This window comes from Diaphorina citri, unplaced genomic scaffold, assembly GCF_000475195.1.
Source record: "Diaphorina citri unplaced genomic scaffold, Diaci psyllid genome assembly version 1.1 scaffold863, whole genome shotgun sequence".
NCBI lineage: Eukaryota > Metazoa > Arthropoda > Insecta > Hemiptera > Psyllidae > Diaphorina > Diaphorina citri.
In genome coordinates, this window is record NW_007378295.1 from 92,627 (window position 1) to 110,565 (window position 17,939).

The 17,939-nt window shown below is 35.9% G+C and overlaps 1 protein-coding gene across 1 annotated transcript in view; it reads left to right on the plus strand.

Moving 5' to 3' along the window:
• Positions 1 to 2,803: 2,803 nt before the first annotated feature.
• The window catches only part of LOC103512607 (metastasis suppressor protein 1-like), a 22,182-nt gene continuing 7,046 nt past the window's right edge, over positions 2,804 to 17,939 (plus strand). The window contains exons 1-2 of the mRNA XM_026826040.1: positions 2,804 to 2,998; positions 3,245 to 3,681. Coding sequence (XP_026681841.1) covers positions 3,610 to 3,681 — 72 coding nt within the window. The 5' untranslated portion in view covers positions 2,804 to 2,998; positions 3,245 to 3,609. The remainder of the gene's footprint in view (positions 2,999 to 3,244; positions 3,682 to 17,939) is intronic.

The window sequence follows — 17,939 nt, forward strand, 5'->3', positions numbered from 1 at the left end:
AAATTAAAATTTATTTTTATTTTTCACAAAATTTGATTTTTGTTCCCTATCAACCAGAATGAGGAACGGCTGTGTTCGATCATTTTTCAAGTGTTTTTGCAATTTTCCAACAGAGCGCGACACTAGTACCAAAATGGTGTTTTCTGAAACATCTGTTGCCCCTCTTTTATCCATTTGCCAGGTCGAGTTGTCCGGATCTAGCACAGGGGAGCGTGTTGAGGACGAGATTTTTCGAGAAAAATCCCATGACAACAGTAGGGGGATGGGATTTTATTTTCCTCTTCTTGAGCTCTCCCCTACTTTATTCCAGTGTTTTGTGTTTCTCAGTTTCTGGTTTCTGTTTATTTTATTATTTATTTTTTAGTGAAATTTGTGACTTTTATTTGGATGCATAGTTTCTGTCTGTCTGTTTGTCAAGACCTCACAACTTTTGAAGAATTTGAAGTAAAATTTCGTTTTTCGTAGGTACTTACCTAATAGGTCCTTCTGAATAGAAATTTATGTGAATCTAGGTGTAAGTAAATAATTAATTTATTTTTTTCACGTCTGAAAATTCTGAAATGGCAATTTTCTTGCGCTAACTCAATCATCTCACACCGTCTGAATGACATGGTAATGAACTCGTATGGAGTATTTCTTTCTCGTTGCCTACCCTCTGTACACGTCATGTTATATTGAATGAAATCAGTCTGAATGAATGAACAAATTACATATAGTTGTATGAATGGAATCGCCTACGTTAAGTTGAAATACTGGGTGAGTGGAGCTAAAGAGTTGGTCCAATTCCCCTACTTATCCACTACTTTAACCTTAGTCCTACCTACTCATTTGGTATTGGTATTAAGTAGGGCCATAAACGCCCTTGGTCACTGCGACCTGGTTAGATCTTTTGTGACATTCCCTGTATTTTATTATTATTATTATTTTTTTTTTTCTAGAAGAGCCCTAGACTTCTTACGAAGGCCATGGTTCTTTTAGAACCTACCTACTTAAGTCCCTTTACTTTCCTCTTCTTATTCCCTTATTCCTACCTAAGTAGGTAGTGTAGGTACTTATTTATTCCTCATCAACTAGCAATTTTACCCTACGTACTTACCTTCCTTCCTTATTAATATTAAGTAGGTCTTACTTAGGTAGGTTGAAAAAAAAAGAAAAAGAAGAAGAAGAAGAAGAAGAAGAAGAAGAAGAAGAAAAAAAAAACACATTAATTATATTTCCTTTAATTATTTTGACATTTTTAACGCTGAAAACTATTTGGTTGCAAAGTTATAACAAGATATCCAAAAATTTGAGTAAAAGTGGTGCAAAGTCACCTCAGTTTACGGTACTTATATTTTTTTAGTATTCTAATTTTTTGTAATATGTCGTAGGTACCTTTCATGTTTAATTTGAAATAGCTAGAGAAGATTTTGTTATTGTTTAATTGTTTATTAATTTTTCTATTATTAGATAGGTACTTATTTTTTGTTGTTGCATAATGCAATTTGTCTGAATCTCTGAACCCTTATAATCTGTTGACTGTAGGAAATCAAAGTTTGTAATAGTTAGGTAACATTTCACAATTTTGGTCTTACCGACGTCATCTTGCTGCTCTTTGCAGCTGGAAGTACATTCAAATCCAAATCCGTCGTGTGGTTATAGCGTGGTATATGTCGCGAACAGCGCGAATTTAGATAAAAGTTAGGTATTAGGTGTTTTAGCAAGTGTTTTATAATTAGAAATAGTTAATTAAGAATATGTCGCGAACAGCGCGAATTTAGATAAAAGTTAGGTATTAGGTGTTTTAGCAAGTGTTTTATAATTAGAAATAGTTAATTAAGAATAAATTTAGATAAAAGTTAGGTATTAGGTGTTTTAGCAAGTGTTTTATAATTAGAAATAGTTAATTAAGAATAATTTAATTAAATTAGACAGCTGATGTTTATGTTGCCAACGAGGAAAGGAGTAGATTTTCCATCAGCAGATTTTGTTTGTAAACTAGAGGGAGTTAGCAGAAAGTCCTGGTAGTAGACGGACGTAAATTAGTAGCTTTTCCCAAAGATATTAGAAGTTTCATTTAGAAGATTTGTAAGAAAGTAAATAGTTCAGTAATTAGAAATTTGTTAGCAGTCACAAGTTTATAGAAGAAGTTTAATATAATAAAGTTTTCGTAAGAAATTGATAGTTTTCATTGAAGAAAAAAAACCACTGTGTCTTCGTTTCATTTTTATGTTGTGTCAAATCTTAAAACGCTTCCACTGTCAATCAACATCATTCAATAATAGTTCAGTAATTAGAAATTTGTTAGCAGTCACAAGTTTATAGAAGAAGTTTAATATAATAAAGTTTTCGTAAGAAATTGATAGTTTTCATTGAAGAAAAAAAACCACTGTGTCTTCGTTTCATTTTTATGTTGTGTCAAATCTTAAAACGCTTCCACTGTCAATCATCATCATTCACGACATAAAAATTTTGGTAGCAGAGCGTGGTTGGTTTGGTTATCCGTGGTTTATTTGTAAGAAATTATTAAACATCAGCACAAATCCAGAAAGAACTGTCAATAGGGGCGAGCACATTAGTGAGCACTTTGAAAAAAAAAATTACATAAATATTTACATCTTCGGTTTATGTAGAGGACAACAATAAAAATCCCATGTAATTTCACTCGTCCTCAGGGTATTTTTTTTAATGGTGGGATTTATAGCAAAATTCCCACAAAAATCTCGTCCTCAACACGCTCCCCTGTGCCAGATCCCGAGTTGTCCCCTCTTCTTGAGCTCTCCCCTACTTTATTCCAGTTTTTTGTGTTTCTCAGTTTCTGGTTTCTGTTTATTTTATTATTTATTTTTTAGTGAAATTTGTGACTTTTATTTGGATGCATAGTTTCTGTCTGTCGTTCTTTTATTTGTACCTAATTCTTTTTATTTTAAAGCAAATTGTGTATATTGCCTACATTGGTCAATAATTTGTTTTATGAGACGTTGAAACGTGTGCGAATTTAATTTACCAAATATCAATCGTGAGTAAAGTTCTTGATTTTCCATCCAGCTCTTACCTAGGGTCCTATCTAAACAGAATCTATTTAGTTAATTACACTCTGATTATATTTAATACTCGGTGTTTTCATGTTTTTAAAGTGTTTCTTAAGTAATTTAAGATAAAATTGCCTCTCTCTATTAGTACTTACCTAACTTACTTACCGCTGTAAGTTCAGTGTCTCTTGAAATTTGGTACACACTACACCTTCATTTCTCATTTTTCTCAGTTGCTGGTTGCTGTTTAGTTGGTTTTCACCCCCTTCTATCTATCAATTCTAATGTATTTCTAATGGTAGGAGGTACCTACACTCTTCATACACAGTAGGCATCTCTATCTGTTGTTTGGTACCTATCATCTCATCATTATCTTACTTATGCATGAAGTCACTTAGCAAATTTATTAAACAGGAAGGTAACTTACCTATTTAAATTTTCCCCAGTAGGCTATAAGAAAACATCATGTGCTCTGAAGCAGTGCGGTATTTGTGTTTTGTGTTACGGTGAAGTGATAAAGTTGTGTTATTAGAAACTCTTGGATTACTCACTCACCTTTGGATTGCCTTCCTCACATAGTGCTGTCAAATCAACCACCATGGATAGCAACTTGGAAAAAGACTGCAGTGCAATTGGTGGATTGTTTCAACAGATCATAACAGAACTCAAGGTAAGTAATCTAATCCATATCTACCAAACCAACAAACCATTTCAAACCCACTCATGTCTGGTGTTCATAACATTAGGTATCCAAAGGGTAAAATCAACCCCTCATTTCTGTTACTTTAATCTTAATGTACTTATCTATTTATTCCCCTCTGATCTGTGACTGTGTAGAAGCCAATATGGATTTCACCAGAAACAATTTATTGTTTTATTAGATCAATTGTTGTTGTTTACTAATGCAAAGGAATTGATTATTATGTCATTTTCCTAATAGATTTATTAAATTAATTATCCTCATGGATTTGATCATTTGACCACTTAATAATATGGACAATAATGCAGGGGTTACAGAACACCTCCAGTTTAACCCTTACCTGAGTAATGGTTACCTTCCAACCTTCCATTCAAGAGTTTATTATTTTCATTACTTATTACTTACTTAAATAAATTGGTTGTCTCTCTCTCTCTCTTGATAATATGTATGTACATACTTACTTAAGTAGGTGTACCTTGCTTCTGTCTATAATACATCATTATTCTACTTACCTGCAATAGGTATATTAAATAAGTAGGTAGTAAAAAATAATTTGTACTTGCCACAGTAGGTACTTCTATACCTACCATGTATTTATACATAGGTAAGTACTTAAGTACTTACATACTTACCTACTTACTTATTTCATAGATAGAGTTATTAATTCCCTTCTCAGTAGAGACTTTAATCTGCTAGGTAGACAGAAAATAGATAACTATAAAATCTATGCTATCACTGCTCATTAGCTGAATTTCCTTTAGGAATATGATATTAATTTTCTTTTGACTGTCACTTGGAAATAATTTAATTTATAATGTCAATTCCAAATAATAGTTTTTATTTTGTAGGTAATTTTAAATTAATTAATTAAGTAGGTACCTACTTGAGTACTTACTTATTATGCATTGGGTAGGTATTGAATAGATAGGTACATATCTGTTATTCCTGCTAAATGGACATGAGATCATTCATACCTATAGCCTACTTATGAAGTTTAATCAGCCACAATCTTGTTTTTGCATCACACATACAGTGCATTCATAAAGTCTCCCCCCCCCACCTTAATTTTTGAACTGATGAATTCAGAAACCTGAAATTTTGTATACGAGCCTATTTTTATCTCTAGTTTCATAAAGACTATGTAAAAATTCAGGGACTTTTTCAGGGTCAGCCCCAGGGGGGCTAACTTTAAAATCTTAAATGAGAACCCCCTACTTTTGATACACCTTATTAAAGGCCTTAAAGAACGTAAGTAGTATATTGGTACAAGTTTGAGCTCGATCCGATAACCAGGGCCGGAGTTATGGCCTATTCAAATTTTCATTTTTCCATGTTCTCCCGCCAATCGGGGAAGCAACGGGATCAATCATTTGCATGATACAAATTTCTTCGAACCCGGGTCTCCCGCGTGCAAGGCGAGTGCAGTGACCACTACGCCATGGGAGCTGACAGAGTGATAGCTTTGGGCTGACATTTGGTTTTAGCTACAAATTTTACGAGTGGATGTCCTTCGCACTTAACCTTCGCTATTTCTTTAGCTAGGGAAATTCAGGCAGATGAAGTACCCCAGTTTTGAATAATAACCTACCTGTTTAAAGTCCCCCAGCTAGACTAATTTATAATAATTACCTATTATAAATTCAAGTTGGTATTATTTCATTATAATAATCACAATCATTTATAATAATTATAATTATTTTAAATTTAAGTTGGTATTATTTCATTCGAATTTTTCGCTTATTATACAAAACTCTTGATGAACACTGTATGAAAATAAACCATCTCAAGAGAAGAGGTACTCTACAATTAATATCAAACTCGAAAAGTCAACGCAAGAGAGAAGAGATCATCTTCTTATTCCAATTATCATCTAAATTTGTTATTATCCCTAGGGAGAGAGAGAGAAATTCCCTCAATTTTGTATTTTATTATTATTATAATTTATTATTATTTTTCTTTCTAATTTAATTTTGTCTCCTTGACACCGAGAGAAATGAGAGAGAAGCAATTAAAGTGCATGTTTTTGCGTCTCTCTCTCTATCTTATCTAGAATTCTTAGACCCAACTGTCAAAGGAAAGGGAATAAACTGTGTCTGCTCGTTTATTCTGGTCTTTTTTAGTATATTCCGTGTTATACTTTTGTAATTTTATTCTATTCTCCAAAATGGGAAATTCATATCGATTGGTGATTTGTGCTTCAAACAGGTCCCACTAATGGTTCATATTGAAATCCAGACCCAAAAATGAAATTTAGACTTCCGGCCCTGATGGCCTCCAGGGGTGAAAATGGATGTTTCGAAAATTCATTTTTAGGACTCGTATTCAAAATTTCAGGTTTCTAAATTCATCGTTCAAAAATTAAGGTGGGGGGGGGGACTTTATGAATGCACTGTATGTATACATACTAGGTACCTACATATCACAAAGCTAGGAGAGCAAACATTGTCAGAACGTCACAAATTTGAAATTTCCATGGAAATCAAAAGTTTAATTGCGTTAATGGAAGCCACACAAGTACGATGTTTCGTGCTTCACCGCAAACCAACAAAGCTAAGCTCTGACCTCTTTCGTGTGCTGTGAAACTCGAGTGTGATCTCGTGCAAGTTAAAGTTCAAGATGGTGTGAATGAAATGAGAGTTAAATTAACAATGGACTCATGAGTAGAAGATGGGGAGGTAACCAATGGATGTAGAGTTTGTAGAGTAGAATGGGTAGGTTAACGTCTGATCCTTTTTTTAATCACCTAATTCTAACCCCCGCTACTCGCACTCAGACCGTTTTTAGACCGCGGCCACAGAGACATAGTTCTGTCTGGCCGTTTAATCACCTAATTCTAACCCCCGCTACTCGCACTCAGACCGTTTTTAGACCGCGGCCACAGAGACATAGTTCTGTCTGGCCGTCTTAACGTGTGTGGCGGAAAAAGCTCAAGACCTACGTAGGTCTCTCAGACCGTCAGCAAATTCACGTATTTTTATTATTACTCTACTCGTCCTCATTGGAGGCTAATTCTTTCAAAAAAAGATTAGAAACCACCACTTCTTACACAACAGCTCCTACTGATCTAGTTATCGACACTAATGACCTTACTAATACCTGTATAGGTACTTGTATAATGTATATTCTATAGAGTGAACTTTTATCCTTTTACCTAACTCATCAACCATCAATCCATTCAGCATATTATAATTTGTTTGTCCTCCTCCTCCTCCTACACTTCCTTCTTCTTCTTCTTCTTCTTCTTCTTCTTCTTCTTCTCCTCCTCCTTCTACTAACTCTGTCTTCGTCCCCTTCTTTTTCATCTCTCCTCCTTTTTAATTCCCATTCTTCTTTTTGTTTTTTTTTTTTTTTTTTTTTCCCTTTTTTCCTATATTTACTTATGTTTTCATTTCCAATAATTATATTATTAGTTCCTCCTCTTTACTTAGGGCTCAAAACCACAGTCTACAACCATCCTACCCTTTTATAATTCAAATTCAAATTCAAATAATTATTATCAAGAAAAAGAGACGATATGAAACAATTATGTTGGCATTGGCACCATATGGACCAATTTGGTTTATTAGATTAGAGGAAGGTACCAAGGATTGTAATTTAAAGCAAAAATTTGCAACCCTGACTAACGTTCGTACATTAAACTTTTTTTTTTTTTTTTCAGAGGTTTGATAGAGGGAACTTTAACATCTAAGGTAGTGAGGTCTTATCGTCTCGAAATTGAAGATATTTATGTGAATCTAGGTGTAAGTAAATAATTAATTATTTTTTTCACATCTGGAAATTCTGAAATGGCAATTTTCCTGCGCTAACTCAATCATCTCACACCGTCTGAATGACATGGTAATGAACCCGTATGGAGTATTTTTTCTAGTTGCCTACCCTCTGTACACGTCATGTTATATTGAATGAAACCAGTCTGAATGAATGAACAAATCACATATAGTTGTATGAATGGAATCGCCTACGTTAAGTTGAAATACTGGGTGAGTGGAGCTAAAGAGTTGGTCCAAATCCCCTACTTATCCACTACTCGCTACTTTAACCTTAGTCCTACCTACTCATTTGGTATTGGTATTAAGTAGGGCCATAATCGCCCTTGGTCACTGCGACCTGGTTAGATCTTTTGTGACATTCCCTTTATTTTATTATTATTATTTTCTAGAAGAGCCCTAGACTTCTTACGAAGGCCATGGTTCTTTTAGAACCTACCTACTTAAGTCCCTCTACTTTCCTCTTCTTCCCCTATTCCTACCTAAGTAGGTAGTGTAGGTACTTATTTATTCCTCATCAACTAGCAATTCTACCCTACGTACTTACCTTCCTTCCTTATTAATATTAAGTAGGTCTTACTTAGGTAGGTTGAAAAAGAAGAAGAAGAAGGAAAAAAAGAAGAAAAAAAAAAAACACACACACACACACATTAATTATATTTCTTTTTATTATTTTGGTCTTACTGACGTCATCTTACTGCTCTTTGCAGCTGGAAGTACATTCAAATCCAAATCCGTCGTGTGGTTATAGCGTGGTATATCCCCATCTCCTATTTCCGTAATGAATCCTCAAGGGATCTCCTCACTCTCTCAGCCTCTATTATGTTTTTTCTTCCGTCTTGGGGTTGAAAAGGAGGAAACCAGACACACAATCAGATGTGATTACATACGTCATCATATGTCACAAGAGAAACAGGGATTTTTATTACCGTTGCCGACTTCTTCTACCGACCTCTTCACCTCACGCCACAAGCAGTGATCCGGTCATCCCTGTCGACTCAGAACTCCCCAAGCGTATATCCCCATCTCCTATTTCCGTAATGAATTCTCAAGGGATCTCACTCTCCGAGCCTCTATTATGTTTTTTCTTCTGTCCTGGGGTTGAAAAGGAGGAAACCAGACACACAATCAGATGTGATTACATACGTCATCATATGTCACAAGAGAAACAGGGATTTTTATTATACAGGGTGTCCAACCTCAGTGGTGATGTGGTTAGCGTGGTGGACTTGGGATCCGGAGTTTGGTGGTTCGAGTTGTATCAATGGAGGAATAACATTTGAGACGAGCATTCGTACTTCACACAATTTTTAAAGTTCTTTCTTTATACCCATTTATTTTATATACAAAGTGTCTTCCTGTATCACCAACTTAACCCTAACCAACTACTGAACCGCTGAACCCCCCCCCCCCCCCCGATCCATCACACACACCCAACCCTTTCTTTCACCCGTTTTTACTGAACCGCTAAACCCCCCCCCCCACATGATCCATCAACCCCACGCAATCCTTTCTTTCATCCTGTGTGTCCTCATTCCTCGTTCCGTTGGAAAAAGAAATGCCCCCTCGCCCAAAATCCCTCATCTTGACCCAGAATGACACTTTTCTTGATTAAGGCACTTACCTACCCTGTTTATTGAGAAAAGTTTGATTTTCCCCCATTCAGTTGGAAGAAAATCTCTCTCCCAAAGTTTAAGGAAAGCCAGAATGACATTTTTCTCAAGTACTTACATAGGTACCTATCTTGTTTCTGGGGAAAAAAGTTGACACTACGTGGGATATGATGATCCCATCCATCCCACATCCCAGTGAAATGTAGAAGTGCATGGGATTTAGAAGTGCATGGGACGTGCTTTAATTAAGGTAATGTCAAATACAATGATGTATCCTTGTACCTTTTTTCCATCTGCACAGTATTCTCTAGGGAAGTAAGTGTATCTGGAATGATTGACTTTTCAAAAAGGTTTTTTCTTCGGGAAGTACATGGTTACTTAATACCCTTGGTTTTTCTGAAAGGATTTAGAACACATTTTTTCATATGCTACCTAAATGTATTTTTTTGCTTCTCATAGTGCAGTTTGCACTAGTAATTATATGTATTTAGATAAGTTGTTGAGGTATTTTATGTATTACGAGTACCCAACGACCTACTTAGGTACACATACCCTCATTCTGAAGTACCTATACCTACAGTAATTATGTACTTAGGTACCTACATCCTTGTCTGCATACCTAAGTAATTACTTCAAGGGTGAAAAAATCCTCCGATAAGTGCTACTCATAGGGGATTTAGGTTGACAAGAGGATAAACTGGACCTGCTAGAGCTAGACTGATAGAGACTTTAAAGTACCTATTCCTCGTTCCGTTGGAAAAAGAAATGCCCCCTTGCCCAAAATCCCTCATCTTGACCCAGAATGACACTTTTCTTGATTAAGGCACTTACCTACCCTGTTTATCAAGACAAGTTTGATTTCCCCCCATTCAGTTGGGAAAAAATCTCTCTCCCAAAGTTTAAGGAAAGCCAGAATGACATTTTTCTCAAGTACTTACATAGGTGCCTATCCTGTTTATGGGGAAAAAAGTTGACATTACGTGGGATATGATGATCCCATCCATCCCACATCCCAGTGAAATGTAGAAGTGCATGGGATGTGAAATGTGGGACGTGCTTTAATTAAGGTAATGTCAAATACAATGATGTAGGTATCCTTGTACCTTTTTTCCATCTGCACAGTATTCTCTAGGGAAGTGAGTGTATCTGGAATGATTGACTTTTCAAAAAGGTTTTTTCTTCGGGAAGTAGTTACATAGTTACTTAATATCCTTGGGTTTTCTGAAAGGATTTAGAACACATTTTTTCATATGCTACTTAAATGTATTTTTTTGCTTCTCATAGTGCAGTTTGCACTAGTAATTATATGTATTTAGATAAGTTGTTGAGGTATTTTATGTATTACGAGTACCCAACGACCTACTTAGGCACCTGGTACACATACCCTCATTCTGAAGTACCTATACCTACAGTAATTATGTAGGTACCTACATCCTTGTCTGTATACCTAAGTAATTACTTCAAGGGTGAAAAAATCCTTCGATAAGTGCTACTCATAGGGGATTTAGGTTGACAAGAGGATAAACTGGACCTGCTAGAGCTAGACTGATAGAGACTTTAAAGTACCTACTCCTAGATTTACATTATTTTTGTCAGATTTTACATCTCGTTTGTCTCCATTAGGGGATACCTCCTATTAAGGTCTGGAACAAGGTGATAAATTTGTCAAAGTTGTCATAAAAGAGGTTTTAGGGTATCCATTCCTCTCTATCTTCCTTTCCGACCTTTCCTTATCAAATTTAGATTGATAACATAATTATGGGCCTCTTTTTTGAGAGAGAGAGAGAGAGATAAAGTTAATTCTAGCCCGTTTAATCGTGCTACCCACTTGGTAGAAAGTGTTAAATGCCTATTTAACAGTTTCCAATTGAGAGAGAGAGATAAAGTTAATTCTAGCCCGTTTAATCGTGCTACCCACTTGGTAGAAAGTGTTAAATGCCTATTTAACAGTTTCCAACTGACACGCAGTCAAAAACTTTCCACTTGACTAGTAATTCAATAGGCATTCCGGTACTTTGTAGGGTTGTAGGTATGTCACATATGAAGTATAACAGGCAGCCAAAATTTTCCTCTTGATCAGTTATAGGGTTGTAGGTATGTCACATATTATGAGGTATAACAGGCCGCCAAAATTTTCCTCTTGATCAGTTATTCTGTAGAAATTCTGAGTTGTCTGTTAACCAGCCTACATATGCACAGTATGTCTGGGTATCTTTTCCACTTGACTAGTAATTCAATAGGCATTCCGGTACTTTGTAGGGTTGTAGGTATGTCACATATGAGGTATAACAGGCAGCCAAAATTTTCCTCTTGATCAGTTATTCTGTAGAAATTCTGAGTTGTCTGTTAACCAGCCTACATATGCACAGTATGTCTGGGTATCTACATAATATGTTACTGCATATAACAAGCATGTTTTTCAGTTCATTGCTCAGAATAGGTAGGTACCCACACATGTTGTCATTTTCACCTACTCGGTCTCTCTCTCCCCCCCCTTTCTCGCTCTCTCTCTCTCTCTCTCGCTCTCTCTCTCTCTCTCTTTCTCTCTCTCTCTCTCTCTCTCTTTCTCTCTCTCTTTCTCTCTCTCTCTCTTTCTCTCTCTCTCTCTTTCTCTCTCTCTCTTTCTCTTTCTCTTTCTCTGTCTGTCTGTCTGTCTGTCTGTCTGTCTCTCTCTCTCTCTCTCTCTCTCTCTCTCTCTCTCTCTCTCTCTCTCTCCTTCTCTCTCGCTATCTCTCATATTCTACATTTACTACCTAGCTAGTTATTCTAGTTGGTTGTTCTCGATTTCCTTCCTGAATCCTGTCACATAATTTGAATTTAATGAAATTCAACTTTAGGGTTCTCCGAATTCAAGCAATTTGATTAATTTAATGAATAGCTACACAGCTACTGAATATCTGGGTTAATGCAGTCGAGAGGTATTGTTTTTTCCCCTCCTGAACATGTCCATGATGTAGACACCCGTATAGTTCCATTGTTTGTACAATTTACTTAATTAGTTTATTATGTCTACCTACTATGTACCTATACTTAAGGTAAAACACCTAAAAATTCCGTTGGTCCTCATTTTTCCTGCTCTATGACTTTGAAACATCACCCAAGTAAACGCAACTGATCTATTGAACTATTGTATGAAGCGTCCTAGTTATCTGCGTATACCTAAGTAAGTAATATTGGTAATTAGGTAGGTACCTAACTACCTAAGCACTATATATAAAACCTTATTTAGACTGTGCCAGAGTGTGCCAGTAAAGGGATTTTCCAGTTAGTCTCATTTCTCCTGTACCTACATAATAATTATAGGCAGATTAAGCAGGATATATTCTATTAAATCTCTAAGGACCAAAGGGTGTAATGATTTCCCCATCTTCGTTTACTTTATTGATGAATTTCGCGCTTCGTCTCACAGAATTTAAGGTTGAAAGTTCCAAGCAGGAAATTAAATCCGTTCAGAAAAGTTCTGTCTGTGGAAGAAAATTTGAAACGAGAGAAGTTTGTTTAAATTTAAGGAAAAGTTTATTTGAAATCTCACATCAGGATATTGGTGATACTGTTCAGGAAAGATAGCTATGGGAGGAAAAGCTTTCTGAAAACTGGATTAAACTTTACAGATTAAGTTAAGCTCGGATTTAGGTCACCATGATGGGTTTAATCACGTCCCATGTATAGGTATAGAATTTTATTATGAAAGTTGTAAATTTGACTACAGTAATAGTACTTACTTACATAGTAGCCTACTACTGGGGTAAAGGGACTTTTTAATCCTAATTGATGCAGTATAAATAAACACTATTATTTCTGACTTTTCCCTGATGGCAAAGGGAAAAGTATTCAGCCTTTTACTTTGTTTTCGGTAATCCGGGCCTGGCTTATAAAATTAAATTCTATCTCATTATCCCATAAAGCACCTTACAGTAAGTATAGGAAGGTAAAAGTTTTAAGCTCATGCTATGCGTCTACACTAGGTACTCATTATATTATAGCTGTCTGAATCTCATTATTTCCTAGGAAGGTAAAAGTTTTAAGCTCATGCTATGCGTCTACACTAGGTACTCATTATATTATAGCTGTCTGAATCTCATTATTTCCATGGATTTCTTTTCAAATTAATTTATTTAAATTTTCAGTCGATGATTTTGCGCGTTCCACTTCGATTGTTTTAGTTCTCGATACTCTCTCTTTCACTGATACACTTGCTCTTTTCTCTGTCTCCGGTCTCATCCATATAAACTTCAAATATTTGACTAACTGAAACAGACACCTCCCTCCCCTCACCATCAGCCCTTGATAACAACCGCGCCAATATCGATTCGGCCTTAATGTACCTGAAGGCCATTAGCAATTAGCATCTATACCAAAATCTAGATGAACAAGGGTCGGTGCGAACGACACAAGAGTGTTAAAGCGCCTATTTCGGAAGAAAAAAAAATCTGAAAGAGAAACTCAAAATGTTGCTAAAAGATCCTTCCACCAGCCCTTGATAACAACCACGCCAATATAGATTCGGCCTTAATGTACCTGAAGGCCATTAGCATCTATACCAAAATCTAGATGAACAAGGGTCAGTGCGAACGACACAAGAGTGTTAAAGCGCCTATTTTGGAAGAAAAAAAAAATCTGAAAGAGAAACTCAAAATGTTGCTGATGACTTGAAAAGTGTTTTTAGGACAAATGTAATCTCTAGAACCACAACACCTAGAAAGCTGAAATTTGGTAGGAATATTCCTTTTATGGTCTAGGTGTGCAATAAGAAAGGATTTTGGATGACTTGAAAAGTGTTTTTAGGACAAATGTAATACCTTAATAAACCTTGTGCAGTCAAAATGTTCCCCTCCTAATACATAGTCCATTGAATAGAGAATACAGGATCTTTGGAGAAGACAGGATCTTTATTATCATGTAGCAGCGAAAGATAAACATTTGAAACCTTGGCACAGCACGTATACAGCACCATAATATGTTTCTGGTAGGGACTAAAAGATCCTGTCATTCCGAAACAACATTTCACTAAAAACCCACTTCAAATGTTTGAAACCATATAACGTTCTTATGCAGCAAGGTTGCGTATATAATGCATTTGAAGCCTACGCACTCAAATTAAGAAATTAACTCCTCTTCTAATTCATATGTTCATAGTTCTATATTCCGCTAGGTCCCATGAAAGACTCTATCAGATATCAGATAGAGTCTATTTAATCTTAAGGAAGACTCCCCTGTGATTGCTTGATTAATTCGATTATACGCAAGCTTAGTTGCTCAGAGTAACATACTAACTTTAGAATTTTAGATGATTAGAACCAAGCCTTTTATGGAACAAAATAGTAAATTCTATCGGGTTCGATTCCCAGAGTATAGAAAATCTACTAATCCAAGTAAGAGCCCGTTCCCACTAACTTATCGTTCGGGGAAAAATCGTGTCGTGTGTAGTGGGAACACTCATTTAAGTAAATTACATTGCCTACAGGACATTCTGAGTCGTTCGGAAAGAAATTGGATATAACTCACGACAAGTGGGACCGGTCTCTAAAGATTAGAAGTACCTATACATATCTACGCTTTAGGCATGTTCTCACCTAATATTTGCTAACAATGGCAATAAAATTTTCAAGTTTACGTCACGACAGTCGGAATTTCGGAAAGAAATTGGATATAACTCACGTCACGACAAGTGGGACCGGTCTCTAAAGATTAAAAGTACATATCTACGCTTTAGGCATGTTCTCACCTAATATTTGCTAACAATGGCAATAAAATTTTCAAGTTTACGTCACGACAGTCGGAATGAAAGCCTACCTATATCTGCATAGCAGCTGTTTTACTGTTAATGAGGAAAACACGTATGGAAAATAATGACTGGAAAAGAGGGGTTTATGTATGAGGTGTTTCATCGATTATTATTCATCAGGTTTAGGTACAGTTAAACAACATACATACTCAAGTAGTAAATTCTTGTGTACTTACAGACTTACCCAGTATTGTGTACTTACAATAATGCCAAAGACCACAATCTCAGTTTAAACTTACTTCAAGTTAAACTCTTAAGATTAGCATGTTGTTATCACCTACGTACTTGAATGTATCTGCATAGCAGCTGTTTTACTGTTAATGAGGAAAACACGTATGGAAAATAATGAGTGGGAGAGAGGGGTTTATGAGGTGTTTCATCGATCATTATTCATCAGGTTTAGGTACAGTTAAACAACATACTCAAGTAGTAAATTCTTGTGTACTTACAGACTTACACAGTATTGGGTACTTACAATAATGCCAAAGACCACAATCTCAGTTTAAACTTACTTACTTCAAGTTAAACTCTTAAGATTAGCATGTTGTTATCACCTACGTACTTGAATAATGCCCATAAAGTTACTAACTATTTTCAAAGTTATCTTAATACATAGGTATTTCATATTAAGATTATTAAGTAAGTAATCTCATAGGAATTTGGAGCTTAGGTTCCTCATGTTACCATCAATCTCGATCAACGTTCGTCCAAATATGCCCCATTGTCCATTATCATGTGTCAGTTATGGTTGGACAAACATTATCTCGAACAAGCCCGCCCACACTACTGTCAAATCGTAATTTTGCCATGGGCAACTCTAGTGAATTAGATACCTATAGCAACTCCAGTGAACTATACATAGAAAGGGTTCCCCCCAAACGTCAGTCTGAATAGTTAAAGCCCAGCTTCCTAAACACGTGTTCGTCCAAATATGCACCATTGTCCATTATCATGTGTCAGTTATGGTTGGACAAACATTATCTCGAACAAGCCCTCCCACACAACTGTCAAATCGTAATTTTGCCATGGGCAACTCTAGTGAATTACCTATAGCAACTCCAGTGAACTATACATAGAAAGGGTTCCCCCCAAACGTCAGTCTGAATAGTTAAAGCCCAGCTTCCTAAACACGAGGTTCCGCCAGCCTAAATATTTGGAACTTCCCATAATGAAACGAACTTCCTGGCACATGGATCATATGGTACAAATAATGCATCATGTGGTAGGAAATATACATGTGGTACGCACGTTCCATAGATCACCGGGCACCTGGTTTTGCTTGGGGCGACATAACGCAGGCGGGGAAGAGGTAGGAAGGGACCTTGTATAATAACTAGCTAATATCTAGTACTTATGTGTAGTAATTTAGATGAGTTACCTATAGTTAATTTGAACCACATAGATTCCTATAAATCCTATAATTAACTTGGAAGCCAAAGGCAATAACACCAGGATGATTTGATATGGCACATACCAACGTAGTAAAGAGTTAAGATGCTTAATCTAAAGATGTAGATTTGTTCTCAAGATGAGTTTGTATTTGTAGACTTCTATCAAAACAGAGCGGAGCTTGTTGCCAGTCAAATGATTTCATCAAAACCAGAAGATTTTTGTTTCATTAGATATTAGAACTTATCAAATCAAAGTCACTGGATTCAATACACAAAAATAGTAAATCACCATCAGATTAAGACAATTTAGACAATACAAGGAGCCAGCAAGCTCTTAAATCTTGACATTCCTTCAGATCCTGTCTCGATATTTTCCTTAAAGGAAACTGAAGGACGCCGGACGTTTTTTATATCCTTCGAATTGAATAATCAAAATCAAAATGCTATTGAATCTTGAATCTCGCATCAAAATGTCAAGCATAATCAGAAGGTTAATAAGGAGAGCATTCAATGCATCGTTCGTACACATGGCTAACATGGGCCTATATGGCTTATTCTTGTAGGAACCCCATCGTGATCTCTGGTTTTGTTTAGAACGGGCCATCTGCTTCTTAAGGCTTCGATTCTCCTTCGTGTAGAAATTGTATTATCCCATATTGTAAACAAAAAGAAATCAATATTAGAGGGAGGTTTTTATTTTAACGAATGCAACAGTATTTGGTTAGACTAGAATACTTACTATAGATTTGTTGAAAGTCACCGAATTAATGGTTTCCCGCGTTTATTCTGCAACTCCTACCGAAAAAAGGGAGTCAAAATAATCCCAAGTGAAAGAGAATAAGTAATATTATGTCCATACATTGTTGTTCATTTCAAGATTACTTTAGACAATTTTAGATTGATGCAAGTTGTTCTTATCACTTCAGGACGAGTTCCTATACATATTCGGATTTGTTGAATGTCACCGAATTAATGGTTTCCCGCGTTTATTCTGCAACTCCTACCGAAAAAAGGGAGTCAAAACAATCCTAAGTGAAAGAGAATAAGTAATATTATGTCCATAAATTGTTGTTCATTTCAAGATTACTTTAGACAATTTTAGATTGATGCAAGTTGTTCTTATCACTTCAGGACAAGTTCCTATACATATTCCCAAACCTATACATACTTGAATATACAAGTCTGGATTTCATCCCATTATTCAAGTCTGGATTGAAATTTTATTCCGTCTTAACCTTTCTTTTTAATCCCTGACCCCAAAAGATTATCTCGGGATTACAACTTTTCACCATTAAAAACAACCCTTTTGAGATAAAATGTGTCAAACAAAAGACGGAGACAGAAAGAAAATCATGATCTTAATTTGCTTTGAGATTAGGAGCTCTTATCAAAAATGTCATTTTAAGAATTAAGACTCCCAATTTGTTGGCTGCTTTGTAAGGCTAGGTAAGGTACCTATCAGCTATCAACCCAACGCTAACAATAACAACCCATTTCTACCAAAGGGAGTTATTGAACTCTGGGAAAAAGCTTGGAAAATAAATTGAGGTAACCATATGAGCTTGTATGGAGAACCAAGTAATGAGTATGGGTAAATATAATGAGAATATGGAAAATGGTTCATTAAAACCCCATTAGAGATGCAAATTGCAGTGTTTAAGTCGAAGACTAT